Raw genomic sequence first — 15514 nt, forward strand, 5'->3', positions numbered from 1 at the left:
GGACACTAGTTGGACTTGGAGAATTAACTTGTAGACCTCTGTTCCTTGCCAAAAGGGGTGCTGGTTTATTTTTATTTATATGCCCTCCATTATATGACCTCGAATCTTCCTATTTCTGCTTTGGATCTTGTGACTGTGAGATGCCACAAAGCTATTATGAAACAAAAACGTACAGTATTTTGCTAGCATAACAAGCTTAATGGCTAAAAGCTAAATTCATATTTTGCTTTAGGGCAGAGAGGAAAGAGCCTTGAAATCATATGTACACACCTCCAAGCAAATCATCCCTCCACAAAATTTCCTGAATAATATTTTGAGCACCAGCTCCTTCAAATATAATGATTTGTATTCTGCTATGTCTTTGCCTTACATATACACAGTCATTTCCTGAACAGGATTTATATGCTGTCATGTAACACAGTTGCAACTCTTGCCACTAGGTGGCAATGTTATATTAGAGTAATTTCGATTTTCAATAATAATATAAATGGGGGGGGGTGCTTCTCAAACCTTAGTGCTGTCGAGAAGGAAGGGCTTTCAGATTTTGACGCTTCCTCTATAAGAGGAAAAACTATTTTCTCCATGGAGTCAGTAAGAAGAGCAAATGTTGGCTTTACTATGAAATCTATGAAACCTGCAGAGCAATTTGGGAGTGGGGTGTGGAGAGAAAGAGAGAGAGAGACGGAATAAAACATTGAGTGCCTGTCCATTCTTTGTACAGTTAGTAAGTAAATGCGAATAGAGCTTTGCTGAAGGCAAATTTAAGAGTTTTAACAAACAGCTTAATTAAAAATAAAATCCAATAAGTGTACATAAAACAGTAAAATAATTACCATCAACACAGAGATAAAATAAACATAATCGAGATACAAGAATGCATGACTTAATTATGTGACCGGATAGACTTGCTGGAATAACGGTTTCAGCAAGTGCCTACAATTGTATATGACAAGTGTGCTAGCCTAACAGATGCGCTGCCACACTAAAAGATGAATTTCTCACAAATGCACAATGGACATTATGTGGCATTTGGTAACAGCACAAGCTCTGCACATGAAAGCATCTGTGTAGTGTGCAAGTGTTCACAACACTTGTATTTTGGGCATAAACAGCAAGGCAGGATCAGTTGTATTCCCACACTCTTCTTATTCCAGAGGGCGAGGCTGAGGTATAGTGGTTTGCTGAAGACTACGTGGTTAACCCGTGACAGAGGTGAAATTCGGTCTGCAGTTCTCTGCCTGCAGTTACCTAGGAGAAACTCTCACTGAAAGCAACAGGATTTACTTCTGAACATGCATACATTGGATTGCACAGTAAAGTACAATGTCCATTGGCCGTGATAGGCTTAGACACAATGTTCCACCACTGGCTTTCTGTACAGATATATATTTAGAGCAACTACATAAACAATATGAGGTCCAGTTTATGTAAGGTCCAGTTTATATGGGCAAGGGACAGGTGTGCAATAAAATAAATGTTGCAAAGCTATCACACCCTGAATCTAATGCATTAGAGATGCAAGACCATAGGAGTACACAAACACACACACACACACACACACATGTCCTATGTTGCCCACAAGGTGAAGGCAAGGATAAAAAAGGTTGACATTTAATATTTACAGCTTTCAATTCTATAGTCAAGCCAGTATTCTATAAACCTCTCTTTTAAGGCGCCCTTAAGATGGAATCCTAATCTCATTTTCCTAGGAGAAAGCCTCATTGAATTTAATAGGACTTACTTCTGAGTAGACATGATTAGACTTGTGCAGCTAACTGTTGGAATAAAAAGGAAATACTCCCATGGTCCAATTGCTGAGCAAAAAGGATCACTATTTATTTTATGTCAGGTGTTAACATTTACCTCCTACCCTTACGTCCAGAAACTCAGGCTGGGTTTACGCAGCAAAATCCTGCGTTTACTCAGAAGTGCCACTGAGTTTCATGGCACTAAAACCCAAATAAGTGTTTATTGGAGTGCAACAAGATTAGCCTTCTTCTTTCTGTTTCCTTTAAAAATTGGGTTACATCCAATTAATGGGCACGATCCAGTGTTTTTGATGGGCCTACTCTGACTGGAACTCAGTTGAGTATAGATGTTATGTATTCAGTGGTCTGTGTTTGCCTGAGCTTGAGTCTGGACTAAGGATTCTGAGCCCCTGTGTTCTGATTCGATACATGATATCTAATCACAGAACATTTCAGGATTTGGGCATCTGCCATTGGCTCTTAAACTCTGAGTCATGATTCGCAGCTTGGAAGTTTAGACAGCCAATCATGTTGGGAGTGGGAGTGGCCTAGGCCTTCAGAAATGTAGATAAGCAGTTGCTTTGCCCCTGTTGTCCAGTTCTGTTAGTTCAATACAGGTTCTTGCTGTTATCACCGTGTCTTGTCTCATGGGAACCCACCTACACTTCAATAACCTATTGCATTTATGCTACATGAATTGTTTCCACACTTTTGTATATTGCCTGGAATCTTCTGATGAAGGACAGTTAAGAAATATTTCAAATAAATACATAAATATATCATCAACAATAACACTAGCTTCTAAGAGGAAGGTGTGCCTGGAGTCATTGGCCCAAAATCACAAAGTGAACTTTGCCATAGGGGTGTGGGTGGGAATATAAACCTGAAGTTCCCTCGCCTACGACAGAGTCCTTGAGCCAGATCATCATCCTGTCTCTTGACAGGGAGTCCTCCTTTCATCTAGCACAGGAAATCCATGTATGGAAACAAGCACCTGTGTGACCTTCTGGGCATAGTCTTGTGCGAGCCAAGATGGAGCTCAGAAACATCTCATCTCTTTGGCAGAAGAAGCCCTTGCGTGCTGCAACTTTTACACTTCCGCCTACAGGGGATCGATCTTGGAGCAGGGTCTTTATGAGTCTGAGTTGATATTCCAAATTACTGTTTATTATTCTGCGCGAGTGTTATTTCACAATGCGTTAGCAGCGTTCTGTCAAATCAGTGAATGGAACAAGCAATATCCCTGGGAGACAGAACTCAACCCACAGCTCTGAGATGTCAGTATCGAACAATGTCTTCTTGAAAAATGCTTGTCGAGGCAAGAAATTATGCAGAGAACAAAGCATTATCCCCCGCTGAGAACTGAACAGGTGAAAAAAGAGAAACGCCCGATACTACATGGAACAACAACAGATTTCACATGGTCTCAATATGCTAAATAAATGCTCTGGGCATAAAGGAGAGCGGTACCCCATTACCTTACTGAAAACGGGCATTTTCAGACTTAGAAACGACACCAATGCGTGGAATGTTGTGGCACTGAATCTGAAAATCTGTATGGCCCATATCTTGCGTTAGCTAAGAACATTGGCTGACTTGAAGACCCTCAAGAGCAGAAGTGGTCCTCTGGGTGTTGATGGATCCAATGCCTATCATCCATACCTATTGGCCATGCAGGATCGAGGGCTGTTGAGCTTCCAACATTTGGAGGGCCACCAGTTCCCCATCCCTGCTACAGCAAAGGATCCATCTAGGTGTGTGCAGGGAGACTCGTCTAGCATCAGCACAGCCGGCTGCCATGTACCTGTGGCTCAGAGCCATGGCCAGTTCCTGTGATACTTGCACCTAAAACTACCACCCACAACAAGCCAGCTACAACAAGCAAGGTGAGGCCAGGAAAGTGAGCTAGGACAAGACTGCAGCTCCTCCTACTGCAAACGTAAAAGGTGCAAGCTGAATCGCCCTTTTTACCCATACCTGTGCAATGGCACCTGGGCTGGAGACATGTTGGCTGTTGACCTGCTGGGATTCCCCCAGAACCAGCTGGACTATAGCTATTTGGTGCTGGGAGTGGGAAATCTACCTTCACAGTAGGTGGTGATGCTTCTTCCCCAGCCAATGGTCCTGCAGCCATTCATTTGCTTGTTTACTACAAGTTTACCCCTTCCTTCCAATGGAGCCCAGGATGGCAAACAACATATGTGAGGGCTTGTTGAAAGAGGAAGGTCTTCAGTAGGCAATGGAAAGGCAAGAGACGCCGTGTTCCTAACAATCAACATATTCTCTCTTCTCTGAAATAAACATTTATATTCCACCTTTTGTCATGGGACACAAGGCTGAATATGTAGCACTCTGTATGTGGTTTCCCATCCAAAACCTGACCAGAGGCAGACCTGCTTAGTTTCAGCCATCTTCCTATATCATGGGCCTGTACACACACACACTTGCACACAGATTCTTTCTTCATCGGCTGCAGACACACTATGCATTTAAAGCACATGACTTTCCCCAAAGAGTCCTGGGAATTGTGGCCCTCTGAGGGGTAAACTGCATTTCCCAGGATTCCTTGGGGAAGTCATGTGCTTTAAATGTACAGTGTTCACGTAGCCATAGTCTCATTCCCATCCTGCAGCAACAATCCATCCCCAAACCTCTGCCTGTCCTCAGAGTGCTGGGCTCTTGAAAGGTAAGGATCCTCTTCTCTTCTTCCAGATGTTATGAGAGTCCTCTTCCATAAGCGACGGTGTGCATAATGAACACACGGTAGCAGGAGGAAGCAGAAGCTAGTGACTTGCCAGCCTTAGAATGCTGGTTGCTCCTATTTTGTGATGGTTACAACACTGTTCCTTTCTGTTACGAGATCATTTCTCCAAAGTAAAAAATAAAAAAGCCAAGCATTACCTATTTGGGACTGTGCCACCATGGTGGATTTGCGGTCACAGAGAGGAGAAAACGGTAGCCCCAGTTCTGCCTCTTTGTCTCCCTGAAGGGTTAAAAAAAGGTGACACATTGAAATGTGTAAGTTTACAGGTACTAATGAAAGCAAGACTAAGAATTTATGGACTGCATCTGAACACAAGCCCAACTATTTAACTAAACCAAGGGGTGTCCCTTTCACATCCAATTTCTGCAATGTGTGGCTTAAAAAAAGAAAAATACTGTATATTAAACATGTACTTATGATGAATGAGGATAGAGAAAATGGTTGCTTCCAGACAGAGGGTTTTTAGCAGTGCCTGCTTATTTCTCTCTCCCTATGAGCTACAAACATTTCCATGCATACTCAGATGCACCCACACCATCTAGAGATGGACAACCTCAGTTTCTTTCCATTTCTCATTTTTAAAATCTTACGTTCAGCTCTCTACATTTCCATGTCAGTTTTGCAACTCTTCATTCATTTTTAAGAGTTCTCATGAAAATTCTGGTTTTTGTCCAAATTTCAGCTAACACGTGCATTTCTGCACACAATGTTGCCTGATGCACACGTTCTCGCAAACAGTTTCCCCAAACAGAATCCAGCTTTGTGTGTGGTTTTCACCACTGTACACATGCTTTCCCATAACAGACGTGTGTTTTTTGTAAGCACAGCTTGGCTGGAAAGCTAATTTGCAAAATTCAGATAAGTGCAAATTTCAAAGGATAGTTGGGCTTCGGTTCTCCTATTGCTTCCGGGTTGGACTGTTCACCTTGAAATGTGAACTGAAACGAATTCTTCCTTCACCCTTTCTTACAAGTAGTAAGTAGAAAGAAAAAGGAATATTACAACCAAATCTACTAACAAATACAGTGGTACCTCAGGTTACAGACTCCGCTAACCCAGAAATAGTGCTTCAGGTTAAGAACTTTGCTTCAGGATAAGAACAGAAATTGTGCTCCGGTGGCACGGCGGCAGCAGGAGGCCCCATTAGCTAAAGTGGTGCTTCAGGTTAAGAACGGACCTCCGGAACGAATTAAGTACTTAACCCGAGGTACCACTGTATAAGGGATCTTTATGAACAGGTTTGGACATGGGAGACGGATATTACCTGTCGAAAAAATTCTTCCATCAGTGCCATCGTCCACCGGTAATGCAGCTTCCAGATTTTTGATGGATGACTGATGTCGGCCGCATGAAGAATCAGGGACATGGCTTTGGCTTTGTCTATCCTGCCCATTCAAAGATTTTCTCACATTATCTTACCGCAACAGCAAGTCTCCCCCTCCCTCCCATTCAAATATGAACTGTATGTTAACACACAGCACTGGAGAGAGAATGGGGGGAGGCACTTACCCCTCGGTCTGCTGCAGACTGTGCCTCATTGTTTTGATCTGCTGGAAATGGCCTGACATGTCAGTTGATAAGACCATCTCGATGACGAGGGTGCGCAGCTCCCTGCAGACAGTCAGCATTACTAAATTACAATCGTATTTATTCTCTAATGAGACGTTTTGCTCACAAAGCGATGGTTAATTTATCTCTTGGGATGAGCGTGAACATTATTTTTTAAAATGAGAAAAGCACTTCAAATTATTATTATCTGGAAACCTCCAGCCTCCTGAGAGTTGATGGGATTTGGGTACTTAAAAAATACGACAACGCAACCCTGCTATTACTTCATCGGTCCTGCTGTTTTGTTATCCCTCATTTCAGAACCATGAACTGTAATTACATTCTGGGGCTCTGGGTGGGATGCTTTGCCTGATTTCCACATAACTGCAATCAGCAGAACGTGGAGAGGGTTAAGACTTTACCACCAGCACTAAACTTTCGCTTGAGAACTCAGAAGGGGAAGAGAAGCCAACTAGATCTCGGGAGGATTTCCTTAAAGAAGGAGGTTCACCAGGAGGTAAAGGACCCCTGGATGGTTAAGTCCAGTCAAAGGTGACTATGGGGTTGTGGCGCTCATCTCACTTTCAGGTCGAGGGAGACGGCATTTGCCCGCAAACAGCTTTCCAGGTCATGTGACCAGCATGACCAAACTGCTTCTGGCACAACAGGACACCGTGACGAAAGCCAGAGCATATGGAAATGTCATTGACCTTCCCGCCACAGTGGTACCTATTTATCTACTTGCACTGGTGTGCTTTCGAACTGCTAGGTTGGCAGGAGCAGGGAAAGAGCAACGAGACCTCACCCCGTCGTGGGGACTCGAACTGCCAACCTTCTAATCGGCAGGCCCAAGAGGCTCAGTGGTTTAAACCACAGCGCTACTCATGCTGTGGTGTGCGGTAGCTGGGGTAGGTGACTACTTTGGTGACAGAAAAGCTACCAGGTGGTGACTTGCAGCCATCTCAGCATGCGCCTGGTAGGACAGCACCTCCATTGGATAACATCCCAGAAAGGAAGGGCATTTTGCAGCATACCTTTGTTACCCTGTGGGGATGCTTTCTGAGGGCTATTTCTCCACATCTTGGGAAGGGAAAATAAACTGCACACGTGAGCCTTTAAAAGAACCCATGTGCCAAGGGCAATGTTGGGACTATCTCAGGGATATCTTTGCATATGCAAACTTTGCACAGATTGGGGTCATAAGCCTGTACCCCTGAGTCTTCTTAGTACTTAGCAACACCCCTATCCTGCACAGAAAGCTGATGTGAAAGAGCCATAGCTCAGGAGGTAGAGCATCTGCCTTGCATATGGAAGTTTCCTGGTTCAATCCCTGACATCTCCAGGTTAGGGCTGAGAGAGGCTCCCTGTCTGAAACCCCGAAGAGTTATTTTTATTTATTCTATATTATTTATTGAATTTATATACCACCTTATACCCGGGGGTCTCTGGAATGGGCAAAATCCACATGACACAGACCACTCACACTGGAGAAAGTTTTGACATATGACTCTGGCAACATGGTAGCCAACCAACTGGAAGAGCTTTTGTGGTAGCTGGAATACTATGAGCCGGGCCTATGATGCGTGTCACTCTCAACAAGCCCAGCTGTCTTACCTCCACTCATCTTTGGTAAGGTTCACCAGAATGTTCATTTCTTCTTCTTGCATAATCTTATAAGCAGCACTTACATGATGGTTTTCAAGAACGGAGCGATCGTTGTACAAAATGGCAACATCTGACCTAGATGCAAAGAGTGGGATATTAAGCTTGAGTTCACAACACCTTGGCAGGTTTATCTACCTGTCAGGTGAGTCAGGAGAGCTGCATCCAGCTGAGGCACAAGAAAACACCTTATGACAGTGGTGCGGAACCTCCAATTCAATATGTTGCAGCCCATTCTGTCCCATCAGGGCATGAAATCCTTTCAAAACTAGAACTATCTCAATTTTATCTTTGCTTTTGAAATCTGAAATGAGAAGGGCTGAGTTTTTATTCAGTGTTTTTTTTAATGGCCCCATAATTTAAGATCAAAATAGAAAAGTGGTTTAAATTTGGAATTACTGGACTGAGTGGTAAAAAGTTATTTTTAGTTATAGCTTGCAAGCCTTGGCTTGACACTGTCGCCATGGGAGCAGATATGACGCTGGATAAATAAATCAACACATGCATTCTAAGTCTGTAAAGTTTATGAACTGAGTAACATGTCTGGCAAGAGCAGTGTCCTAGGACACACAGCACAATAGGGTGAGGGGAAACGAGTCTTCATTTTTGGTTGGGGGGTCATAGCAATTTGTGGGAGAATGAAGAAGAAAACACCCCTTCATTGTATCATTAAATCATGAATGGAGAACCTTTGACAGTCCGAGGGTTCTATTCATTGTCAGGCAAACTTCCAGGGGCCACATGCCAGTGCTGAGCAGGGCCAGAGACAAAAGTGGGAGGAGCAATTGATGCAATTGTTTTACACATGTTCACACGCAGACCTCTCTACCTGCCAGGCTTCAGGGAATTGACTTCCTCCCCCCTCTAGCAGTAGATAAGCAGAACAAAGGAAAAGGAGTCTTCCTACCAGTTAGAAACTTGAATGATCACAGCAAGAGACCAAAAAATCCATTTCCAAGGAATGGTGGTGCTCCCAGTTAAGGGTTCCACTCACTTCCTGCCTAGTCACCCACGTCACTACCGCGTCTTGTACCCTGAGCTCATAACCACTGTGCTTTCTGCGCTGCCACCTTATCAGCTCTTCTTGACCTTGGGCTGGGCGGATGAAAGCTTTCCAGAGACAGTGGATCTGTTAACTCTCTCTCTCCCAGTACTTCTTCTCCTAGCTGTTCCCCATCCAGTATTTCCCAGCTTCTGCCTTCTGAACTATGCCCCTCTGCAAACCACTGTTCCAAATCTATACTGTCATCCTGCTCCTGGGAAGATTCAGGATCCTTATCAGGAGCAGGGGGAGGCTCCCACCGTTCTTCCTCAGTGCAGCCCCCCTCAGCATGTTCCCGGACACTACCCACCATCCAGGGAAGCAAGAGTTCAAGGACGCAGTCCAGTCAGACAAAAACACTCAAAGGGATATGGACTGGGGAAGAGTCCTGAGAGGCTTGGTGGGTCACTTTTGGTGGGTCTCCATTTCTTCATTAAACGGTGCAATATGAATATCAAATCACAATGGGTGGAATTCAAAATAGCATTGAGGCAATCATTCCATCCGTGGAAGCAGTTCTGTTTGCCAGGTGGGAAGATCCCTCCTCTCCTCCCACCATGCACTGTTTGGGGGGTTATTCTGACCCCCAAGAGCCAATTTGGAGGGGAGAAGGTGGGAAGGAGAGTGGGAAGGGGGTCTCATTCTGCTACCAGGACCCATTGCAATGGTTCCCGCTGGCAGGACTGTTTAGATGAATCCTGCTCAACAAGTCTTCACTGCAATTGTATGAAAAAAAGAATTGCTAGGGAGAAGTGGGCTGATTTCTTGGCACCCTTATACATGACTGACAGGCGCCATAGTGTTATATCAATGCCACATCTGATAACCTAGCTACACACTGGTGGGCTGAGCCAACGAGGGGCCCCTTCTAAGCCTCTCGGATCTTGACCAGTGCCCAGCCTGGATGATATCTAGCACCAGAGCTCCTGCCAAAATTGAGGGGATATAAATAAACTTTGAAGTGCCAATACCAGCTTCAAGCGAGGGCTGGGAACCCTTCACTCGTGACTTTGCTTCTCTTCTGTCCGTGCCTTCTGGAAGCACTGAAATTATCGCACTGATGGAAATTTCTGCATTGTATCATGCGCAATACCGGCTTGGGAGTCTGCCATGGGATCTTGCGGGAAGGCAATGCCTGAAAGCCTGCTCAAAGATTTTCTCTTTCCCAGCTTTATGTGTTTGTTCTTATACCACCAGCTTACCTGGTCTGGATGTGAAAGTTGTTCGTAGTCCCAGTGTGCTCGTAGTCATGGATTGTAGCTGCAAAGATCATTGCTAATATTTCCAGTTCGGTGAGCCAGTGCTAGTCAACAACAACAACAAAACCTTCCATCATATGAAGTACAAATAGTTCATCTCTGGCTAAGTTGTCTTGTCTTATAGAATCCTACCCTTTCTTAATACAGAGCAGGGATGGGGATGTCCTCCAGATGTTGCTGGACTACAACTCCCATTGTTCATGACAGAGCCGGCCTACCCGTGAGATTGGGTGAGGTGGCTGCTTCAAGCAGCACCACTTAAGGGGCATCACCCGGCTCTGCCACCCAGCCTTGCAGCTTGTCTCCCTGGCCTCTAGGGGCAGAGAGGAACTGGTAGCAAAGCTCTGTGGAAAACTCCCCTTCCACCCAATGAGGAAGACTCCTTACAGAGTTGGCGCCCCCATCGTGGGAGCGTTTTGCCTCAGGTTCTGAGACATCTTGGGCCGCCCCAGTCCCTGACCAATGGCTATGCTGGTTGGGGCCAAGGGGAGCTGCAGTCCAAGAAGATTTGGAGGGTCACAGGTTCCCCACTACCGGCTTAGCCTTTGTGCTATCATACTCCCATACGGCAAGAAAGGTTGCAGGAAGTGGTCCATTACCTTTGCACTTATCAATGTTGTCTTAAACCTCAAGCCACATATACCTCAAGACACCATATAGCTTTCCTAGCATCTTGCTCCTCATTCATTTCTGCCATCAGGATACTTATAAATAGCCAAGGATAAAAGGTTCAGGCTGGCATTCTGTTAATCTCTGGGCAGAGAGAGAGCTTAAAAAAAAATGCATGGACCGTGAGAGAGTTGGCTACCATCAAAAGCTTTATTTTAGTGACTCCAAAGTCATAGTCAAATGCTGAGTCAAATGCTGACAGTGCCTAGAAGCAGGCTGCCTTTGAGCATCCCTAAAGGTGCCGTGGGTTAAACCACAGAGCCTAGGACTTGCCAATCAGAAGGCCGGCAGTTCGAGTCCCCACGACAAGGTGATGTCCCATTGCTTGGTCCCTGCTCCTGCCAACCTAGCAGTTCAAAAGCGCGTCAAAGTGCAAGTAGATAAATAGGTACCACTCCGGTGGGAAGGTAAACGGCATTTCCGTGCGCTGCTCTGGTTCGCCAGAAGTGGCTTTGTCATGCTGGCCACATGACCCGGAAGCTGTACGCTGGCTCCCTCGGCCAATAAAGCCAGATGAGCGCCGCAACCCCAGAGTTGGCCACGACTGAACCTAATAGTCAGGGGTCCCTTTACCCTTTACCTTTAAAGGTGCTCTTTGGATTGTGGCCTCTGGTTTGCCTACCCCCCAAAAAAACATATATATTTGCAGTATGTCTCCCGCCAGTGTTCACTAATAGGTTGCATTATGTCACCATGTCCCGATCCTCTGGGCTCAGACCAGCTCATTATTTCTTACCATGATCCCCGTAAGAAGCATGATGCAATGCACCGTGTGGGTGACATCAGCTGCGTGGATTAAGTTGTGGTAAGGGTTTCGGTGTTTGCTGTAGCCAGTTTCCAAAGCTTCTCCAAACAAAATAAGGCTAGGAACAGGGATCTGCAAGAGGCAAGCACAAGTAATAATCACCAGGGTCACCAGCAGATTTGAGGGTGCTAATTTTGCCATGCCATCTTCCATCCTGAGTTTTGGGGATGGCGCCAGCTAGAAATCAGCCAGCATGTATGCAAACTGGTACCTGCCGATAGGACATTTAGCAACAACCCATAATCCTCCTGTGCTGAGACGGACAACAGGTGTCATTGCAGAGCCCATCTTGTGGGATTGCTTGGAACTGAAGCTACTGAAGCTTCACTCAGTCTAGGCAAATAGTCACTTGGGTGGGTGGCACCTGTTTTCTGTCACTGCCAAACTGATGCACTAGTTTCCTGGCCTTCGGTCTCCTGCATTTATTCAGCCCAGCTCCTGCCTAAGATGCTTGCCCTTCTTTTGGCCTGAGCCCTTGATTGCCAGCCCACTTCAAGTCATCTCTGTACACGTTGCTTATTATTATTTTTTGTAAGGACTCAGTACATTTCCCAGCACAATTCGAAGTGTTGGTGCTGACCTTTAAAGCCTTAAACGGCCTCGGCTCAGTATATACCTGAAGGAGCGTCTCCATCCCCCATCATTCAGCCTGGACTCCGAGGTCCAGCTCCAAGGGCCTTCTGGTGGTTCCCTCACTGAGAGAAATGAGGTTACAGGGAACCAGGCAGAGGGCCTTCTCGGTAGTGGCCCTGTGGAATGCCCTCCCATCAGATGCCAAGGAAATAAACAATTATCTGACTTTTAGAAGACATCTGAAGGCAACCCTATTTAGGGAAGTTTTTAATGTTTGATCGTGTTTTTAATATAATTATATAATTGTAATTATAAAATTTAATTATAATTATGATTTAGTGTGATGGCATCTGCACTCTGGAACTCCCTGCCTATTGAGATCAAGCAGGAGCCTTCAATGTACTCTTTTTGGCACCTGCTTAAAAATAATCCTGTTTAGACAAGTGTACCCAGATCCTTAGAAAGTTGGGGCAATTTTAATCTGTTTTAGTATTTTAACTTTTGTATGTTTTAAACGATGGTTGTGATATTTTTCTTGCTTTTATTCTTTTGTCCTGTTGTAAACCACCTTGAGGTTGTTGGTTTTTTTGTTTTTGTTTTTACAATCAAGCGGCATATAAATTTTATGATAATTTAATTACAATACACATGTGTTAACACAGAGTATTTAGCAACAAATAAACAAATAAATGACATGAAATAACTTCCTTTGGGTGTGTCTGTGTGCAAAATGTTTCTTTGCAAGTTAACAATATGCCATAATTCCCATATCTGGTATTTTATAGCAGTTGTATATAACAAAGGAATCAACACAAATATATATATATATATATATATATATATATATATATATATATATATATATATATATATTTGGCCTGCATATTCAATAACAAAACAATATGGCTGTACGTAATCACCACGCCTTTCAGATTCTCCGTAGATAAGGATAAAAAAGACCCTATAGGAAAGGGAAGAAAAGAGAAAGAAAAAGCAAAAAAGAAAAACGAGAAGAGAAGTGAAAAGACAAGGAGAAAGAAAAAGAGAGAGAAATGATAATATAATTATCTTACTCAAATTACTTAACATGCCATTGAATTTCATCTTGTCCTTTGTCATTCCAGTAATGAATAGAATAAATATTCTCCAGTTCTCTGTAAAGAAATCATATGCCTGTTTTCCCTTCTCTGGCGTATGTTTAGGTGTGGGTAGATGTGGTAGTTCTTTAAGGGAAAGCCTCTTACCTTGAAACGGTTCAATAGATCATATCTGGTAAATAATTCATACATCATAAATTTCAGGCTGTGTCCCCCACTTGCATCATTTAGGGCAAACACGTCAAACGACCATTTATCAACATCCTGTAAAAGAATTTTGAGGAAGGGGGATAATTAAGGATTTGCATACATTCTCCATCGATAGGAGACAGAAAATTCAGGGGAGGGGCAGCAATTAAACTCTGTTTCATTCAAGCAACAAGCACCATTTGAGAATAAGGTATGGTGTATCTATAGACCTATCTATACCCGTGAAGGAGGTTATTTTGCCACAGTTACCTGAAAACTAGTATGCCACAACAACATGTGCAAGGACCTACTCAGTCCTGGCACCCCATTTATGTAATACTCTTCCTTCCTAGACATGGCCAATGGCACTGAGGTTTTGAGTTTTGAGTGCTCGGTCTTAAACGTGCTCAGATCTGGCTGGATCATGTTCAACATTGTTTATGAAGTAATTTGCACTCAATAACCTGTTACCCTGACATCCCATAATTGTCAGGGAGTCATATTGGCACCAGAAATGTTCTTACCACAGGTCTTTAGTCTCTTGCAGTCCCCAACTTGCTCTGGGCTGAAAACCAAAATGCGTATGGCAAAGGACTCTTGCTAGACTGTGATTCCTCATAATATAGATTTTGGGACTGTTTATTTGAAAAACACCCTCATCTCGAAACCTTTCTGCATATAAGCTACCACTTCAAGTTAGAAGGAATCACAGGGTGGGGGTAGCCTTGCTGAAAAAGAACACCTAAAGGAGCGTCTTCACCCTCATTGTTCAGCCCAGACACTGAGGTCCAGCTCTGAGGGTCTTCTGGCAGTTCCCTCACTGCAAGAAGTGAGGTTAAAGGGAACTAGGTAGAGGGCCTTCTCGGTGGTGGCGCCCACCTTTTGGAACACCCTCCCATCAGATGTCAAGGAAATAAACAACTATCTGACTTTTAGAAGACATCTGAAGGCAGCCCTGTTTAGGGAACTTTTCAATGTTTGATGCTTTATTGTGTTTTTAATATTCTGCTGGGAGCTGCCCAGAGCGGCTGGGGAAACCCAGCCAGATGGATGGGGGTATAAATAAATTATTATTATTATTACTGAAACAATAGCAATGATTACCTTTTTGAGCAACACCTCTCAAAACAGATACATCTTACCATTCCAATAATACCTAAATTTCATCACAACTAAGCAGAAGAAGCCATACAATCACAAACCTTTTGTGAAAGCGGAAAAACATTTCCTTGCGTGTGTATTTGATACTGAAACGCTTAGGAAATGGTTCACTCAAGCAAGGGGTCAAGCTCAAGGCAGCATGGCCATTGGTCAGTAATGTGGGAAACTGTAGCGCAACAACACCTGGAGGACGCCAGGTTGGGGCTGGTTGTACTATATTCCAGTAGCTAGAATATATGGGTGGGATCCAGCTCCTCGAGCCCCATCACAAGGACTTCTGTTTGAGCAATGGGGCTTCCCAAAAAGCACGTGTTAGAATTCCTGCTCCATGATTGTAGTCATGGGATTTTTGTCTATCACATGGCGGTGTATGTTTTGACTCCACAGAGTGGGAAGTGATGGAGACAGGATGTTTGTGTTACTGTGTTCCATGAAGTGGGACTATTGTCCTTTGTTTTTTCTCTTTGCTGTCTGATGCTAGAGAGAGAGGGAGCCATGTTGCAGTGCTCCGTGTGTGTTTATATGTAAATAAAGTAGATTAGCCAAAATGCTCAGTTGCTGAGGTCTGTTACGCAAGCTGCAAAGGCTCTGTGGATCCCTAAGTGTGCCGGTGTCTGTTGGCATCAGTCGCTGTGATGTTCGGGCTGGATAAAGCTTTTGAAGCTCCCGAACGAAAGACAAGGAGGGAGAGAACATGCCAGTCAGGCATGTATCTCTCTGCCAGGGTCCTACTCGAGTGTAGAACGAGCTCCTGACAGCACGTGTGGGGTGGCCAAATTGCTTGCACTGCCCAAAGCAACATTTTCTCTTATAGCAAATATTTGTATGTTGCTTTCACTTACACCTGCAGTTGCAATCACAGTTTGTGCTAGTATATTTTTTGGTACATATTATCTGGCTGTAGAAATGCATTGCAAAATTTGGAGAAGTGTGCATTTTGGCACGTGGTTGTTTTGGTACGCGTGCATTTAAAGGCAAACTGACCAAATTTGCACTT

General features: G+C 44.1%; 1 protein-coding gene across 8 annotated transcripts in view; it reads right to left on the reverse strand.

Moving 5' to 3' along the window:
* Positions 1–15514, reverse strand: part of PDE1A (phosphodiesterase 1A) — a 145216-nt gene that overhangs the window by 20668 nt on the left and 109034 nt on the right. For all 8 annotated transcript variants that reach the window (XM_083629373.1, XM_083629377.1, XM_083629379.1 and 5 more), the window contains 8 exons: positions 13315–13431; positions 11429–11569; positions 9967–10067; positions 7675–7800; positions 6022–6123; positions 5777–5897; positions 4650–4731; positions 511–634 (listed from right to left, as the gene is read on the reverse strand). In XM_083629373.1, coding sequence (XP_083485499.1) covers positions 511–634; positions 4650–4731; positions 5777–5897; positions 6022–6123; positions 7675–7800; positions 9967–10067; positions 11429–11569; positions 13315–13431 — 914 coding nt within the window. The remainder of the gene's footprint in view (positions 1–510; positions 635–4649; positions 4732–5776; positions 5898–6021; positions 6124–7674; positions 7801–9966; positions 10068–11428; positions 11570–13314; positions 13432–15514) is intronic.

The sequence above is a fragment of the Podarcis filfolensis genome (assembly GCF_964270895.1).
Source record: "Podarcis filfolensis genome assembly, chromosome: 1".
NCBI classification, from domain to species: domain Eukaryota; kingdom Metazoa; phylum Chordata; class Lepidosauria; order Squamata; family Lacertidae; genus Podarcis; species Podarcis filfolensis.